The following is a 16165-nucleotide window of genomic DNA, read 5'->3' as shown; positions in this document are numbered from 1 at the left end:
GTCTTCTTTTTAGCAGCAGCTTCAATGATCTTGTTAGCCAGTTGGTCAATTTGATTCTCCATCGGTCAGAGAGTTTGGAAGATCGTAATGCTGAGAAAGTCGGGCTGTTAGGGTGTCACTAAAAATCAATTCAAAACAGAATCCGACGTTTCTCGCTTATGTGATTAGACCCGAGAGCAGGTCGGGGCGCTGTTCCTTGTGTTTTGTGCTGTGCGGCGCAGGAACATGTATACGAATAAATAAGTGACAGACGTCAACGGAAGAGGATATGCATGTAAGTCAAAGCATCTTGAATTGCAATACCTGCTGAGCCACACCAGAAGATGAGCGCGCAAGAATTGTAATGACTATAACTATGCAGTGGCATGAACGAGCTCATGCCTCCCCTATTGGCAATATGTAGTCTCTCTAGACCATGTCCGATCTTTTTTGACTTCATCTTCAGAAAAAAATTGATACATTTTCTTACAAGGGTTTAAGAGGCTGAAATTTTCACCATCCCCCAAATGTGCAAAAGGCCACAATCTTCTGTTAACTATTTAGCCAACCAAGCCCACGATCGAAATAAGAAAAACACAACTAAATTTAGGCATTCATATATTCCATGACTATCAATCTTCCACAATATATTAAAACTTATAATGAATTAAAAAACAAAACAAAACAAAACAAAACAAACTAAACAGGAGATATGTTAGTGAGAAGAGAGAAAATGAAAGATCAGCTTTGGAGGTCAAACGCATCATAAATTCAATGTATCAGCTTATGAAACCTTCAGCTGTACGTCACTCCCAGAGTCCAAGGATAGTGTGAAAAGCAAAAAAAGAAAATGGCTTTGGAAATAAAAGCATAAAAAGTGAAAAGAGGTGCGTGTTAAGTGAAAATGGAGAGAATAGTGAATGCCACAAAATTTATTCCTCCAATATATGAATGAATCAAAATTCTCGAACAGTGATACTACATATCTTGCCATTATTCCAAGGATATGTAGAGAAATGTTGAAGCTTAATTTCCTTCGGTGACAGAGCCACCAACCGGAGCTGAATAGAAACCACCAACCAGTACAAGATAACTGCCAAATCCAAAAAGAAGAGAAACACAAAAGTTTAAAGTTTGTTCACCTATACTAAAAGACACGCTTGTGAGCAATGGGACTGATGACAGACCTGAGCACTAGAATCGTTCCTCTATGATAATTAGCACGAGCTTCAATGTACGTGTAAGTCAAAAGGAAGACTGAAAAGACAATCGAGATAACATCCCATCTAGGAAATACCAATCTGCGCATAAATAAATCAAAAGATGTCAGAGAAGACCACGCGCCAAAGAAACTATGGCGAGCAGACTCACGTGAAGGTGTGATGAGCAGATATGTATTTGCCCGAGTTATATATTGCAGATATAGCGATCATAGCAGGGATTTGGATCAAACACACTTGCAGAGCATACGCAGAACCGATCTCCATACTGATGATACAAAAAAAGTGATCAAGTCGATATTGCTATTAGTTTATCCTGATAAGACGGGCGACCTCTTTATTCATATCACCAAAAAGAATCTTACCTGAGTGCAATATTCCCATTCATGGCAAACGAAATGGCATTCATGAATTCGGTAGTGTTGGGCACCAACGCAAACAATGTCACGCCCAGCAGCTTTTCGGGGATTCCCGAACCATCCAAGACCACGTCCACTACGCTTACTAAGATCTCAGCAATCACTGCATACAGTAACGTACAGCTCAGTAAGACTGTTGTACTCTTATTTCGACTCCAGTTAGGCGCATCATGACCACTCCCGCCGCCAGGCTCTATCCCAGATGCGACGTTCACATCTATCTGATGATGCTGCGGTTGTTGAGAATTTGGATGACTCCGAGACGCATCCCGGCTATGCGAAGAATACTGATGTTTGAGCATGTGGGCTGGGGTAGTAGAGAGGTGCCTGGCGGTAGCCATCTCTAAGACCTTGATGGTACGATCGACGTCTTCGGCCGTAAGTGTACGCTCAAGACTCAATGAATTGTCACCGGCTCCCGTCTTGAGATTATGAGGTGAATGAACAAATCCTGAACCACTGGCACGGTGGTCGGATTGGACGGTGTTGGTCGCGGGGGTCTTTTGTATATGGGGGAGAAGCTGCTGTTTTACCATCTCGGGAAGTTTTCGTACATACATAGACATTCGCTGTTGATTGGTACTCCCGCTCATATCTTGCTCATGGTGATTTGGCGCTAGCATTTGGTTACCATGGTCGGCTGTGTGAGGAGCAGCAGCAGGAGTTTGCCATATTTGTGAGGCGTGAGTTCGCAGCGAAAACCATAGGCCGATCAAATAAGACTATAAATAGCAATATCGTTATTCTTTTAGAAAGCAATCTAAAGTTGATGAAAAGAATCGATACGATGAAGAAAATGACATACAAGCACGAGAAGAGCGGCACAATAGTAAGATAAGCCTTTGACAGACGTCTGATAAAATTCATCATTGACCGGGCTCAAGTGTTCGTATCGACAACTTTGACATTTCCACAAAGCCTCTGTATTGATCTCTCCAGGCTTGGTGGATACGCCGTCCGGACAGCCTGAACAAGTCAGTTGAAACTAAAAGTTTGAAGAAGATATGAGTACACGATGATAAATTGCACGAACTTTAGCAGAAAGTGTAAGACAATAACTCAACTGTGCCATAAATCTCGTAAAATAGTGTGGGAGTCAAAACCCCGATGATAGCCATGATCAGCATTGTTGAAGTCACACCAGCCGAGCGGGCATTGAATTTCTGTTCCTTCCTGCGTACTGACCCACCGATCATCGACATTCCGGGCATCAGTAGTACACCGGCCAGGACACTGCCTATGATGGATCCTTCGACTAGGTCTCCTTTGCCCTCCGTTAATGCAATACCATATAAAAGGATTTCGATGATCGAACCAAAGGTGGCGTTGATTACAGCGCCCATTCCAATGGATGACTGAGCGGAAATCGAAGCAACAGCCATGCCAATGAAGTATGATAACGGCACAACACTTAGTAAGGCCATAACAAAGATCACGGCCTGACTGGAGATCACGCCAAGGAATCCAGTTAAATGCAGGGGTACCAAAAAGAAAGCATCAAAGATGACAAAAATAACGAATGGCATCAAGATGATGAAGATGATGTTGACTCCATCCACAGTGTACTTGTAATACTGGATTCCCAGTGCTTTGTACGTGCACAATAACACCTTGGCCTTTCCGCTGACTAACCTGCCTTTTGCTCGACTAGCTGACAGGGACTTCTTAGAATGCTTCGGTGCAGGTTGACCAGGTTTCAATCGAGGGAGACTACCAAATTCACCCAGGCCAGAATCGCTTTGGGCTTCAGCACGTTGACTAGATGATACCTCCCTACTACCCCCAAGACCCGCTTTTCCAGACTCAATCTGATTGAGATCGATGAAGGTAGGCGGTGAACGGAAATGAAGCGCCAGAGGTTCTGTGCCCACATGACGGACAAGCACCCATAATAACTTGGCCATGGGAATGGGAAATACGAAGAACCAACATAGAACGCAGGAGGCCAACATCATCGGAGCAATGATCAGGTAGTAGACGGTCCAGAAAGATAATCGACCCAGTGCCCGTACCCTGATTGGATGATATTTCTGGCCTGCCTGTCGACGAGACATATCCTTTGAAGCCGCGTCACCAAGTATAGCAGTCACATCGGTTGAGGTAGAAGAAGACGAGACATGTTGATTAGATAGCCTGGGTCTAGTCCCGTGAGTGGCCCCGTAATTGGGTGGAAGATTTAATCGATCAGGTCCAGCCTCTGCTGCTGTTAAAGATGTGCGTTCATGAGCATCGCCGCGTATGGTGAGCCGGTCAACAGATTCATTGTCGTTGTCGTCGTCGCCAATGTCAGATACTGCCTCCCATCGGGACGAGTGGACATCAAGTGTGTTGGCGGCTTCCTCTTGTTGTGTCCCTTCTTCCCCCTCCTCACCTTCTTCTTCTTCAGACCATTCTTCGACATATTTTCCGAATGGCCAGATAAGATAGCCAGCGAGCTCCCATACTACTCGACCGTATTTGCTTCCACCCCAGGGTATCACGAACAATACGGCCGCTACCAGGGAAAAAACAAATGCTAGAGGGGAACCAAATAATAAGGCCCATAAAATGTTGCCAGGTGTGAGAGTTGAAACACTAGTTGACGTGGGAGAATCATGAAGTGCAGCTTCCGCATTACGAGCCACAGATCTTGACTTCTTATAGAGTGCTGGTTTCCAGATTGGCAATCCGAAAGGATGTTCAATATTGATTGCCTGGTCAAATAAACAAATATATACAATTAGCTAGACTGGGATCAACGTTGGACGAGGCAAATGTTTGCAGCTCACGTCTTGTCGGTCTTTGAGTGTATACTCTACATCTTCATCGTTCAGGTCAGATGACGCATTGTCACTACTCGCGTTTTCAGCTTCAGCTGGTAGGTTGCCATCGGCCTCTCCTTGTGGGGATTGGCCCTCCTCGGAAGATGATGCTTCGGGAACATAGACAGATGCATGGCGCGCAGTTGACTTGGGCCGACTGGGAGAGTCGAGCTGAAGGTTTGTATGCTGAGAGATAACAGGGCTACGCATAGATTGCCCTGGAAGTGCGCGGGAGCGTCCACGCGCAATTGGGGTTTGCAAGTCAAAGTACTCCTGTGCATCTTCCCCTTCCTCATAAACTTCGTCGTCTTCACTTTCTTCGATTGCATCGGACATAGTGACACCCCCACGCTGCCCAAAAGATATTAACGATGATCGAGAAGATTTGCCAAGCAGAGATGGAATATTTTTGGACGTAGGAGAAGAAGACATCCGTACGGCATGTTCGGAAGACTTTAAGCTGCCAGATGTGAATTGACTAGGTGATCCAAAGGACTGATATGTAGATTGAACTGTGTCAGGCGAGCGGCCTCTTGAGGAAGAACTGATGCCTTGTTGCCGATCCAGATCCACGACGTGAGGCACGCGGCTGGAAGCAGAAGCAGTGTCATACTGGCTGGCTGATCTTGAAAATTGTTCACTCCTTGGGATCGGAATGTCGTGGACCATATGTGCCGATGGCGAACCGGGGGGGTCATTTGAGTGACTGACCGAGTCAGAGAAAGCAGGAGGGTGGGATGCTTGGGAATGGTGAGGATGAGCAGGAGCGGTACGAGTACGAGAGGCAGTCGGACGCGAATGAGAGGTTCGGGAACGCGTGGTTTCATCTTCAACGCGACGCTGACGCCGCTCAGCTTCCTTCTTGAGCCGCTGACGCTCCTTCATACGACGCCGGACCAATGCCTCGCCACGATCAATAGGCTCAACCCCGTCGTCTTCTACATCATCAACAGAGACCCTGTTGGCTATGGAATGGGATTGAGGTGGTTGGGCAAGGTTAGAACTTGGTGGAAGCAGGTGGAAGGATGTGGTCACAGGAGAGATGCCGTGAGGATCCGATGGATTATTCACGGAGGTCGGCCTGGAGGGAGGTACGAAGTTTGTCTCTTCATCTGAGCCAACTTCAGATGTTACGTTTTGTTCTCTTCGAGCGCGTGTGGATTGGAGAACCGAAGGCGGAGTAGTACCAATGAGATTGGGGGGCTGTTTAGAGAGTGATGCCCTAGCTTTGCCTTTCTGAGTACCGCTGATATGAGAGGCAGGAGTGGTGACAAGATTGGTGTTGATGTTGGGGAGTTCCGGATGGGAGGATTCACGACTCCTGTCCCGATGGAGTGAGCTATCTGGTTTGGAAATCTTAGGTCCCTTGGGCGTTGGCGGTTCGAGATCTGAGAGCAACTGAGGTTTGATATGAGACTCAGACGTTGGTAATGGAGTGGTTGAACGATGATCAGATGTAGTTGTTGTGATATCTGACTCAATGTTGGCGGATTCCTTTGAGTTGGGCATAGTCTGGGCGATTTGTTAGAAAAGAAGAAAGGAAGAAAGAAGTTGAGAATGACGATGAAGGCAATGAAGGATAATCAAAGCTTGAGAATTGTGTGACTTGAGTGTGAACAGATGCGTCATATCCGTAGACCGGTCCGTAATAGGCACATGCCACATATGATCATAGACTTACATATATGTACAATGTTACATATCGTATCAGATCGTATCATGTGACTCATGTGACTCGATCACACACTGCAGGCCTGGCCCTGCGCCCTGCGAGGCTGCGAGTGATCAAGTGTAAAATCGACCTTGACCGAAACTTGAAATCGAGTGACAACGAAATCCTTTGGTCCGACCAGGGCCGACTCTCTGCAAGGTATACTGGTCCTTTTTCTTCATCTTAAATTGTTTAGATAGTGCTCCATGCAATAAAGCCTTATGCACTTTAAAAAAACCGAGTCCCACGTAGCGCTTTCAGGCTGTACCAGCCCGCTCAAATATGACCTTTTATTTATTTATTCATTGCTTAGAATGCCTCCTGAGCCGTAGGCTATCAGGCACTATTAACTACTTGTGCTCCTCTCCAGTACAAACCCGAGTGGGGAAAAGGAAATGTGCTGGCTGTTTAACTATTGCAAGGGTTATTTTTTGAACATGTGGGGGTGTCAAAGGATGGTGTGTTAAAGTAAATAGAGTGAGGAATTTAATACAGAACCAAATGTGAAATCTATGAAGAGAAAGCTCCCAAGAGAACGCCTCTGACATGAATTGTCAGAACCTTATATTGGAAAATTGGATTTCCAAGGAGAGAAGGCGCAGATTGATATGCTCCAATGCCGCATGTAGACATAAGCAGCACAAGACAGCGGAAGTCCCAACTGCCGGCCAGCATGTGTGGGTATGGGCCCAAGGCTCAGAACACTTGTCCATGCCCCTGAGTGGTGCATTGATTTGAGCTACACACGTTCCCAGGCGCATAATTAGGGGGGGGAGCGGGCTTGGATGGAGGTCTCCAGCCAGGGTCCCATTTGGTTCACAAAAACCAAGCCCCAGGGCCGGAGCCCTTCACTACCCCAACCCGCGCCCTCTTGACAGACATTGAGAGGGCACATCATGAGGGGACTTGAGAATTCTCTCAATCAAAAGACATGAAATGCCTGTGAAAGCCAAATTAGTATATCTTGACATAGTCCAAATACTACTACCAGTCCACCCATAGCTTAGTCAAGCATGAAGAGAATGGAGGACTCAAGCCTTATGCAAGTTGAAGTTTCATTGCTTGGTACAGTTACAGGAAGAGTCATTTATTGGTAAATGTAATTCATCAGATCTTGTTTGTGCTACATTGAAACTGGTTGGTTCATCTTTGAGTTGTGAAAAGGATGAATAGGTTCTTCTTATTCAGAGACATCACTCACATAGACAAAAGTTGAGGGGCTTCTCAGGGCTCACGGCTCTGCACCCACGTGAGTTTGGGGGCTGGGAAGCCCACATCTCAGAGGGTTCAGAGGTAGAATACCAGGTTGCACTGCCAGCATTAAAGAGGTTCCCAGATGGGAATATGGGTTGTAGGGATCAGACCGCCTTTGTGATATATGTAGTCACAAAGGCTGTTTGCTTCCTACGACCCATATTCCCTTCTGGTAACCTCTTTAATGCTGGCAGTGTTGTTACAACCGCTGCACCCCTCTGGGGCCATCCCCACACCACAATTGTCAGCCCTGAGTACATATACATGTACCCAAAATTAACCTGTAACAGTAAAAACCCTATGTATAAAATCAATTACATGCTACATACTGAATATAAACTGTATGTAACATGTAATACAATGTACCAAAACCTTTATTACATATACATGAACCTGTAAAACAACATGTAATATGTAATAAATCACCATTTACACCTCATAACTCAGTGTCGAGAGTTAAATGCTTATATTACATATCACACATAACATGTATATGTAACTAAGCATCACTAGTAACAATCATTAATATATGTTAATGACTAACCCTGAACCAATGTAGTGATAATAACAAATATCACTACAGTTAGGTTTAGAGAGGAGAGTATATAAACCCCTCCTCTCTCAGCCTTCAGAGAAAACCCCCAAGCATTTATTACACACTACTTTTAAGAACAATTAAAGTTCTACTGAAGTAACAATCAAGAGTCTTATAAATATAAGACTAGTGATAACTTCATTACTTTAATCAGTTCCTTGATTAAAAGTAAGTAATACCTTCACCCTTTCTGGATCCTCTACTTTCCCCAAGTAGGAACTCTTTTAGGTTGGTGACCTTCCAACAACCCAAGGCTAGTGACCTACATATAATTACTTTCAGGCTGGTGACCTTAAGAACAACCATAAGTTGGTGACTTTAAGAACAACCAGTGTAGTGACCTTTATCTCACTCTTTAATCTGTTACTTAAAAAGGATTAAAGGAAGGACTTTTGGATCCATCCTTCAATAATTATAACATTCATTTATTATAATTATAAACCTCCTTTTCAGGAGTCACTTAACTGTAGTCTGTCTGGATTTATCCAAACAGACCAGCCCTGTTCCTTTTCCTCTTCCTTTTCTATATTTCTAGTTGTAATTACATTATATTTGAAATATAAATTTAATTATTAAAATCACTAAGACCCTTCTTAGCCCAATTAGTGAGCCTTGAGTCCTCATCTGAGCACCCAACCCTCACAACAATGAACAAACTCCTAAAACATAATTGTTCTAGGTCAATGCCTGCTGTGGTGGAGCAGCACTTAAAGAGCCATAAGTTCCTTAAGACCCAACAGTCTTTAAGAGAACTTAAATAGACCTTGTCCCGGTCTCAAAAACATCAAGTAAAAGAGATAAATGAATGTTGTTACTTTTTTTCTTCCATGATATTTTTTTACAATTTTTAAGCAACATTTTTTTCTTTTTATCTTACAACATACAGCCATTCCGATATTGCTTGTTGCACCCTTTTGAAAAGAAAAAGTTTGTGAGATTGAAACCTGAAGTTTGGCTGTATTGCCTTGAATTACAGCTGAGTTTGAAGTTTTATCAAGTAAAAACTTAGGTTTCAACTTTTTCTTTTGCAAAATGGAGCGACAAGCAATATCGGAATGGCTGTAATGAATGAATGATAAGATAAAAATGTCTTTTTTAATGAATGAATGAACCTTTTTTTGTTGCGGGTTTGGTTCATGAAAAAACTACGGCTTTTTTAAGGAATTTGTAGATGAGTTGATTGATTTTTGCTTTTTTTGCAAAAACAAAAACAGTGATTTCCCAAACATTTTGTGATGAAACTTCTGCTCAGTCTGACTAACTTGAGTGGAAAGTGTTCTCGTGTATGTACAACTATTGAGGCTGGCAAACCTTGACATGTGTTCTCTTTTGGCCTCTGTCTGATGGTGCCATCACTTTCTTTGTAGTTAGGAGAGCTGGCCACTGTTAATTTTGAGTACAGTCAACCAAAACATACAGCTAATTTGAAAAGCTCATCATCATTCCCCACAACTCTCCACAAACATGATGTTTCCAATGGACAAGAGGGGTGTTGATGGCTGATGACACCAGATGGTCTGCATGGCATACTTTCTCCACAATTATCCACAAAAATGATGTTTTTGGTGGACAAGAGCGGCAGTGATGTCCAATGAGCAAATGAGACCAGACAGTGGTCTTGACATACATCATTCTCCACAATTCTCCACATAAATGATGTTTTTGATGGACAAGAGGGGCAGAGATGCCCACTGGGCAAATGTGACCGGACAGCAGTCATGACATACCACCTTCTCCACAATTATCCATAAAGATGACACATTTAATGGAAAAAAGGTGTTGGAACCCAGTAGGCTGACGAGATTTGACAGAAATTGTGGTTAACATGATTAGTCTCACCAAATATTAGCTTATCATAGCCTTCTATGTGTGTCCACGTCCTAGAAACCACAGATACTCTTTGCTCAGTATACTTTGGAGGTTAGGGGTCAGAATTCACGGGAAATGAGGCCATGAAAATGGAAATTGATGGAGCCAATCAAGATCTTTCACTGTGATGGATACAGGGATGAATGATTCCTGGATAGTTGTACCTTCTAATGTTGAAAAAAACCTCACAACACTGTGTGCTGTAGTTGATAAAGACCATCTGCACCTTTGGAAGTTTGGATGGGTTGAAGATTCAATTTTAAACCAAATTGAAATTCTCCAGGCAAAATATTTTATCAACACCCTTTGATACCTTGAATTTGTATGTATGAGAATGTCTGACTCAAGCAAATTTTCTGAACAAACCATTGTTGGAAAGAACCGTAGAACTTCAAGAATTGAAGGTTTGACTACATGCATAGCCCCAAGGTGTTTCAATCAAAGATTTGAATGCCTATTTTACGCATATCTTTTGAGTGGGTGTAAGTCCCGCATGATGAAGCTGCATATCTCAGAGCTTGTAGGCTGGAACAAGCTTCAGTGATTTTGTCTGCATATTGCTACATCAAATTTGGCATTTGCATGTCAGTATCTCTGTAAAATCCTTCCCATTGCCTCATACTCAGACTCAGCGGATAAAGCCTCAGACCAAGAAGACACCAATCATCCAGCCCACTTTTCAGTTACAACCAACCCTGTGCCAGCAACACAGAACGGCGCAAAAAGGAAATTTCCGGCTGTGTTGCTCCGCAACACGTAGCATACAGTCCACAAATCAAGTTACATTGGTCCTAGCACCCCAGCATGAAATAGGCAGGACGAGCTGCGCACTGGATCACCCGTTGTGCAACACACCATGCGCAACAGTGCCAAAAAATCTCAAAAATCAATGGTTTTTTGGACTGCAACACAAAAAGTGCTGTTGTGGGCAGAAAAAAACCCCAATTCAAAAGAACTTGTTGCATGTCAGGGTTACCCACAACATTTATACAGCATTTGCGCAAAAGTGAGGCGTGTAAATTCCGCAATGTACCAGCAGCGCAGCGCGCAACAGCTGCGTTGCTGGCCCAGGGTTGTTAATACAACCAACTGGTATTGTCTATCTGTTGAGCTGAATAGGGCTCAGCAAGAGAAGCTGATTGCTGCAATAAATCCAGAGTAGCAATCCTCACCAATGAAGGGTGGGAATGGTGTTAAAGGAAATCTATGTGTCAACCCATAACCCCAAATTCTCCCTAACAATTGAAAAATTCAGAAATTTTGTTTGAGCTCTGGGCACAAGTTCTTTGCACAAGTTTCAAAATGCTACAATGCGGGGCGCATCTGTAAACAAACTTAATCATGACTTCTGTGATATTTGTTTCAAGGTGGGGACATTCATTCAATGTTTCTGATGTGTATAAAAGCTGAATGATTTACTCAACATCTACTTTTTATCCACATATTCCTTGACTGTTTCCTACATCTCACCACCCAGTGGTCTGCCCATTTCCTTATTACTACAGTATTTTGAATAATTTCAATGACTGATTAGGATCTACTTTGTATCTTATTCTGCAGGTAGATTGATCAAGACAAACCACACCCAAATACCTAAGACACACACAGCTCCTTTTCTGTACGTCACTTGACCTTGGAGCACTTCTATGGCTCCTAGAAAATCTTCCTCCAAACCCATATATGTTGACTAAATTGAATGTGACATCTAGGTCAAACACCATGAATGCTGTCGGACTCATTGGAACCATTTTGCTTATATGCAGCTCCTCAGCATTTGTTCAAGCCATGCCCACTGGAAGTGGTCTTGAATTTGTGTCTCTCAAACCGTCAATTGAAGGAGTGGATGAACAGCCTTTGATAAATCAAGTTGGATCTTCCTCATTTGCAAAACAACATCCACACAAAGGCCATTCAGGCCTTACTGGTGAGGATGATGATGATGATGATGGTTGCTTTTGGTGGAAAATGTTTACTTGCAACAACTGTTGTGGCACATGCTGAACTACACAGCTACAACTGTCAACCAAAAGCTGTGTTTTGAAAGAATGATCATATGCTGGATATGATGGGAGTATAGCATTTTTAAGTGATGCCTGGATACATTTTTTGTATGCCTGACTCAATTCAAATGAAAAGATTTGGGTATAAAGTTTGGGCATACTTTTAATGTCTTATGTTGCCTTTGGTTATGATCACCAAATTTCTTCTCATCTGTGTTGCTGTTGTCAATCTTCTGCTCCATGTATCTGGTTGCTGTAGCATTTTCTGTCTTCCAAAGCCGCCCACTATTCATTACCATTTTGACCAGTAATGCTTCTCCTTCTATGTTTCCTTGGTGGATATCAGTCATGTGGGCTGCATTCTGTAGAGGTCTGATTTGAGTCATGTTTTTTTGGAAAGTTGAAAATCACAAGTCCTTTTGATACAGATTTTGAAGATGCTATCTGCGCTAAAGAATCTGAGCACTCTGTGCAATAGATTGCTCTGTCAGACCAAAACTCTGTGGGTCTCAAAGATCATGTTAAAAATTGATTTGATTTATGGTAGAATCATACATCATGACATTCACAAAGCAAGGTGATGGAGGTGATAATAATTGTTGCCTAAATCATATCTAACAAGTAGGCTTAGAAATACACAAGTCCCCAATTTAACAGCCTGCATTTGGAACTTGGTAGATTGACCAAAAAGAAAATTGCAAGAAGTAAACTGCTATTGGGATTGAACCACCGCCTCAAAAGGACACCCCACAGGGATATAAGGCCGGTTTGCATGCAGGTGGGTTAGAAGGTGGCTGTGAGGAACTTCTGAAAGTCCTTCACCTAAATGATCTCGAGAGGGCTCGTAAACATGAGCGGAGGGAACAGGATACCACAAGGTGGTTCCGACTGATTCTAATGCCAATAAACATCATGTTTAAAAGCTGGCTCCAAAGGATATGAATCTAAAATCAGTCAAAGATTCCCTAAGGAGCCAATTGTGTGCGTGAAGAATTTGGAAAGATATAATATCTGTTTGGGTCTGAATATGTTTATAACTAGATTTATGTTTATAGGTTTTGTAATGGTGTTTTGACAACATTACAGTGGCCTGCGGACTGGCTATTGGACTATAGTCACCAACCGGCCACAGCAGACCAGTGGGATTTACTCACTGTTTGCCTGCAGGCTTCCTATAAATTATGGTCTGCAGGTAGAGGTTATACAGCCTGCAGGCTGTCATTTTGTTTTCACAGATTGTCAATCAAGGGTCAGGCAATTCAATTTTTCTTGTTGGGGGGTTGTTGATTGAGCAGGAGCAACAATACATTCATTGCTTGTATACCAAGAGGGGGGCTTTTGGTACATCAATAACTAGATTGTATTTCATTGTGGTACCAAGAATATTACCAACGATGCTAGACAATGATGAATGGATACAACAGGTGGAAAGATCTGGGAATAAATGAGTCATGGTCACTTCAAACCTCTTCAACCTGATAACTTAAATGGTGATTTGATCAATAAGATGATTGAATTGGCTGATCATTCCTTTGGGACAATAAGGAGTGATGGATCCAAGAACATTCTTCAGTGATAGGTAAAATAAAACAGTACTGATGGTTCTCACCTCTTTCACCTTTATTGATAGTAAGTCAATTGTTAATGAAATAAAATAATTGAGACTTGGTCAAGATGAGAAGTATCTAACAACTGAGCATAATTGAGCTCTAGAACAGCATCAAGTTTAGTAGCATTATCCACCATGTAAATATCCTTGTAGCACGTCAACGTGCACACACGAAAGACTTTCCTTAGACCCTGTAACAACCCATCAAAGAGGTGCCACAATAAGCACATCTTCCCCTTATCATCTGGGAGGTTGAAAGTCAGTTGACCCCTGCTGACAACAAAGGAGTCTGCAAATCCTTTGAACAAGTCACAAAGCACAAAGGGTGCTCAACAACAATCTCAGTCTAAATTCAACCAAAAGACTTGGAGTTTTATTTCAAAACTCTCCGTGTGTGCACGTCGACGTGCCACACAGATATTTACATGGTCATCAGTTTTGAGTAAGTCTTCATCATCAAAGACATTGACATCCTTCCCATCATAAACAAAGTCATGTCCCCCTCCGTCTTCAGTTGAATTTTCTGCTTCATTCCCTGTGTATAGTATACAAAACTCTCCCCTCCATGAATTTTAACATGATTAGAAATTTCTGAATGGTCAAGAGGTATGGTGGACTATGATTTTGGTGACAAGATAAATTCAGGAATTGAGATAAACTTCGGTTATGTTCGGCTGGTGCATTTTAATGCACCTTAAACCGATAATGTACATTAAAATTTTAATTTAATGCACATTAAAAAAATGTTGTTCGGCAGAGTTTTAATGCAGAATTTTAATCAGCTTAAACTGCCAATAATGTACCAAAACGTGATTTAAAAATAATCGACTCTACAGTCGATTATTTCGCTGAAAAGGTACATTATCCCCTTTTGATCCAGCTGGAAACTGGCCCCGACCTTTGTACTCCGCATCGTTCATCGGTCCTCCCTTAGGTAAAATCGTACTTCTCCTTTTTTTTCCAAATCTCAACCTTTGTACGACTTCACCCTTTCACCACTCGACCCTTCCCTTTCACCACTTTTCACCACTCACCTTTTGGATTCGGTTTTCAAACTCCTCAATCAATCACTCGAGATCAATCAATCACTCGAGATCAATGGGTCGACCAAAGTCTAGCTCACAGCCTGCAAAGCCTCAAGCTAAGTGGACCGAAGCCCAAACACACACCTTACTCAACTCCCTTCTAGACTTGAGTCATGACAACGATAGATCCAACAACAACTTTCCGCCAACTGTTTGGGGAAAAGCTGTCAAAGAGTTGAATGATACTCATGAAATTGACCGTGACATCACTCAAGAAAAGAATCACTATGGTACAGTAAGCATTTTCACTTCGGTCTATTTCATCACTCAGATTCATATTGTCACTTCTTTTGATTTCATGTCAAATGAACTCGAACCTGTACATCAGCTGATTTTGTGTTTTCATCCTTCTATACAGCTCAAGCGACATTATGGTTTGATGCGCGAGCTTAAAGAAGGATCAGGTTTGGGCTGGAGTGTAGAAAAAGACACTGTTGATGGAGATGAAGAATTCTGGGCCGGTTGGGTTGCTGTAGGTCATCTCAACTTGATCTGTTCTCTGATTCATTTATATTTACACTATAATGTATTGCAGGGACACAAAGGATCGCATATCTTCAAAGATCATGGATTCGATTTCTACAAGGCCATGGATCTTCTTCTAGGTTCAACTCCGCTTTCTGGTGCAAATCGAACAGGCACCAGTACCCAGAATCGAAAACAAAAGTATTCACTAACTGCCTCAGAGGAGGTGCTTGACAACAGCAATGACGACGAAGAGCCTATTGATCGAGGTGATAAAGGAAAAAAGAAAGTAGTTGAATTGGCGGGTAAGTGCATTTCCTTTCAGTTTACCATTGAAATGTTCTTTCTTGTTCACCTATTCTGTTATTTCAATACAGGTGACTCATCTGATGCAGACGATACACTCCCACCACCACCACCACCACCACTTCCACCCAGGCCTGCCAATCCTCCCATACTGTCGAACTCGTCAGCTAGAGCAAAGACAGCTCCTTCGGCTGCAAAAAAGCCTTTCACTTCGGATGCTACCATCCCCAAACCCACCAACACATCCTCTTCCAAGCCGAGTGGATCTTATAAGCCTCCAGTGAACTTGGCAAGCTCACTCAAGCTAGTCACTGAAAATTCGACCCTCAAGACTCAAGCTTTAATTGAAAAAGAAAATCGAAAGGATGCCCGAGCTGATGCCCGCGCTGATGCACTTGTCGAAGCAGCTCGAATCAAGAGAGAAGCTCTCCACCCTCCACCTCCTCAACGATATCAACCTCAGGCTATGGCTCGCTTCAAAGAACACAGTCAAGAGAAATTCCCAGCTGTCTCCGATCGTATGGCTGCAGCTAAGATCTTAAGAAACGAAGAAAATGCCGAATTCTTTTTAGAATTAGAAGATGATCTTTGTTTTGCATATTTGCAAGAGACAATTGATGAAGAGAAGAAGAAAGATCAAAATCAATGAGATCGATCAAAATCAAATTTATCATTACAAATTTATCATTACAAATTTATCATTACAAAATACTATTTTGCTTAAATGCTATTGTATTTAAACTACTATTGTTCTTATGCTATTCTACATTGTTAAAGTTATTGTAGATTCTCAAAGTTGTGATTTTTCTTATCCCTTGTCCTAGTTTGAAATAAATATGTTATTCAGTGCAT

At 42.5% G+C, this 16165-nt stretch overlaps 3 protein-coding genes across 3 annotated transcripts; 2 read left to right on the top strand and 1 right to left on the bottom strand.

The window, feature by feature from the left end:
- Positions 1–442: 442 nt before the first annotated feature.
- MELLADRAFT_47989 (uncharacterized protein) lies at positions 443–4629 on the bottom strand (the record flags this gene model as incomplete). The annotated part of the gene is made up of 10 exons (XM_007408852.1): positions 443–1072; positions 1167–1280; positions 1351–1467; positions 1565–1811; positions 2250–2340; positions 2424–2603; positions 2683–3241; positions 3422–3648; positions 3736–4311; positions 4387–4629. 10 exons carry the CDS (start codon positions 4627–4629, stop codon positions 1006–1008), a joined length of 2421 nt encoding a protein of 806 aa, XP_007408914.1.
- A 6938-nt stretch (positions 4630–11567) lies between these two features.
- Positions 11568–11849, top strand: MELLADRAFT_124355 (uncharacterized protein; the record flags this gene model as incomplete). Its single annotated transcript, XM_007409091.1, has 1 exon — positions 11568–11849. One exon carries the CDS (start codon positions 11568–11570, stop codon positions 11847–11849), a length of 282 nt encoding a protein of 93 aa, XP_007409153.1.
- A 2687-nt stretch (positions 11850–14536) lies between these two features.
- MELLADRAFT_55795 (uncharacterized protein) lies at positions 14537–16165 on the top strand (the record flags this gene model as incomplete). Its single annotated transcript, XM_007409092.1, has 4 exons — positions 14537–14777; positions 14901–15014; positions 15078–15312; positions 15385–16165. 4 exons carry the CDS (start codon positions 14556–14558, stop codon positions 15960–15962), a joined length of 1149 nt encoding a protein of 382 aa, XP_007409154.1.

The sequence above is a fragment of the Melampsora larici-populina genome, assembly GCF_000204055.1.
Source record: "Melampsora larici-populina 98AG31 unplaced genomic scaffold MELLAscaffold_14, whole genome shotgun sequence".
Taxonomy (NCBI): Eukaryota; Fungi; Basidiomycota; class Pucciniomycetes; order Pucciniales; family Melampsoraceae; genus Melampsora; species Melampsora laricis-populina.
The sequence above is the reverse complement of the archived record's forward strand: the minus strand, read 5'-3'. Positions and strand labels throughout refer to the sequence as shown.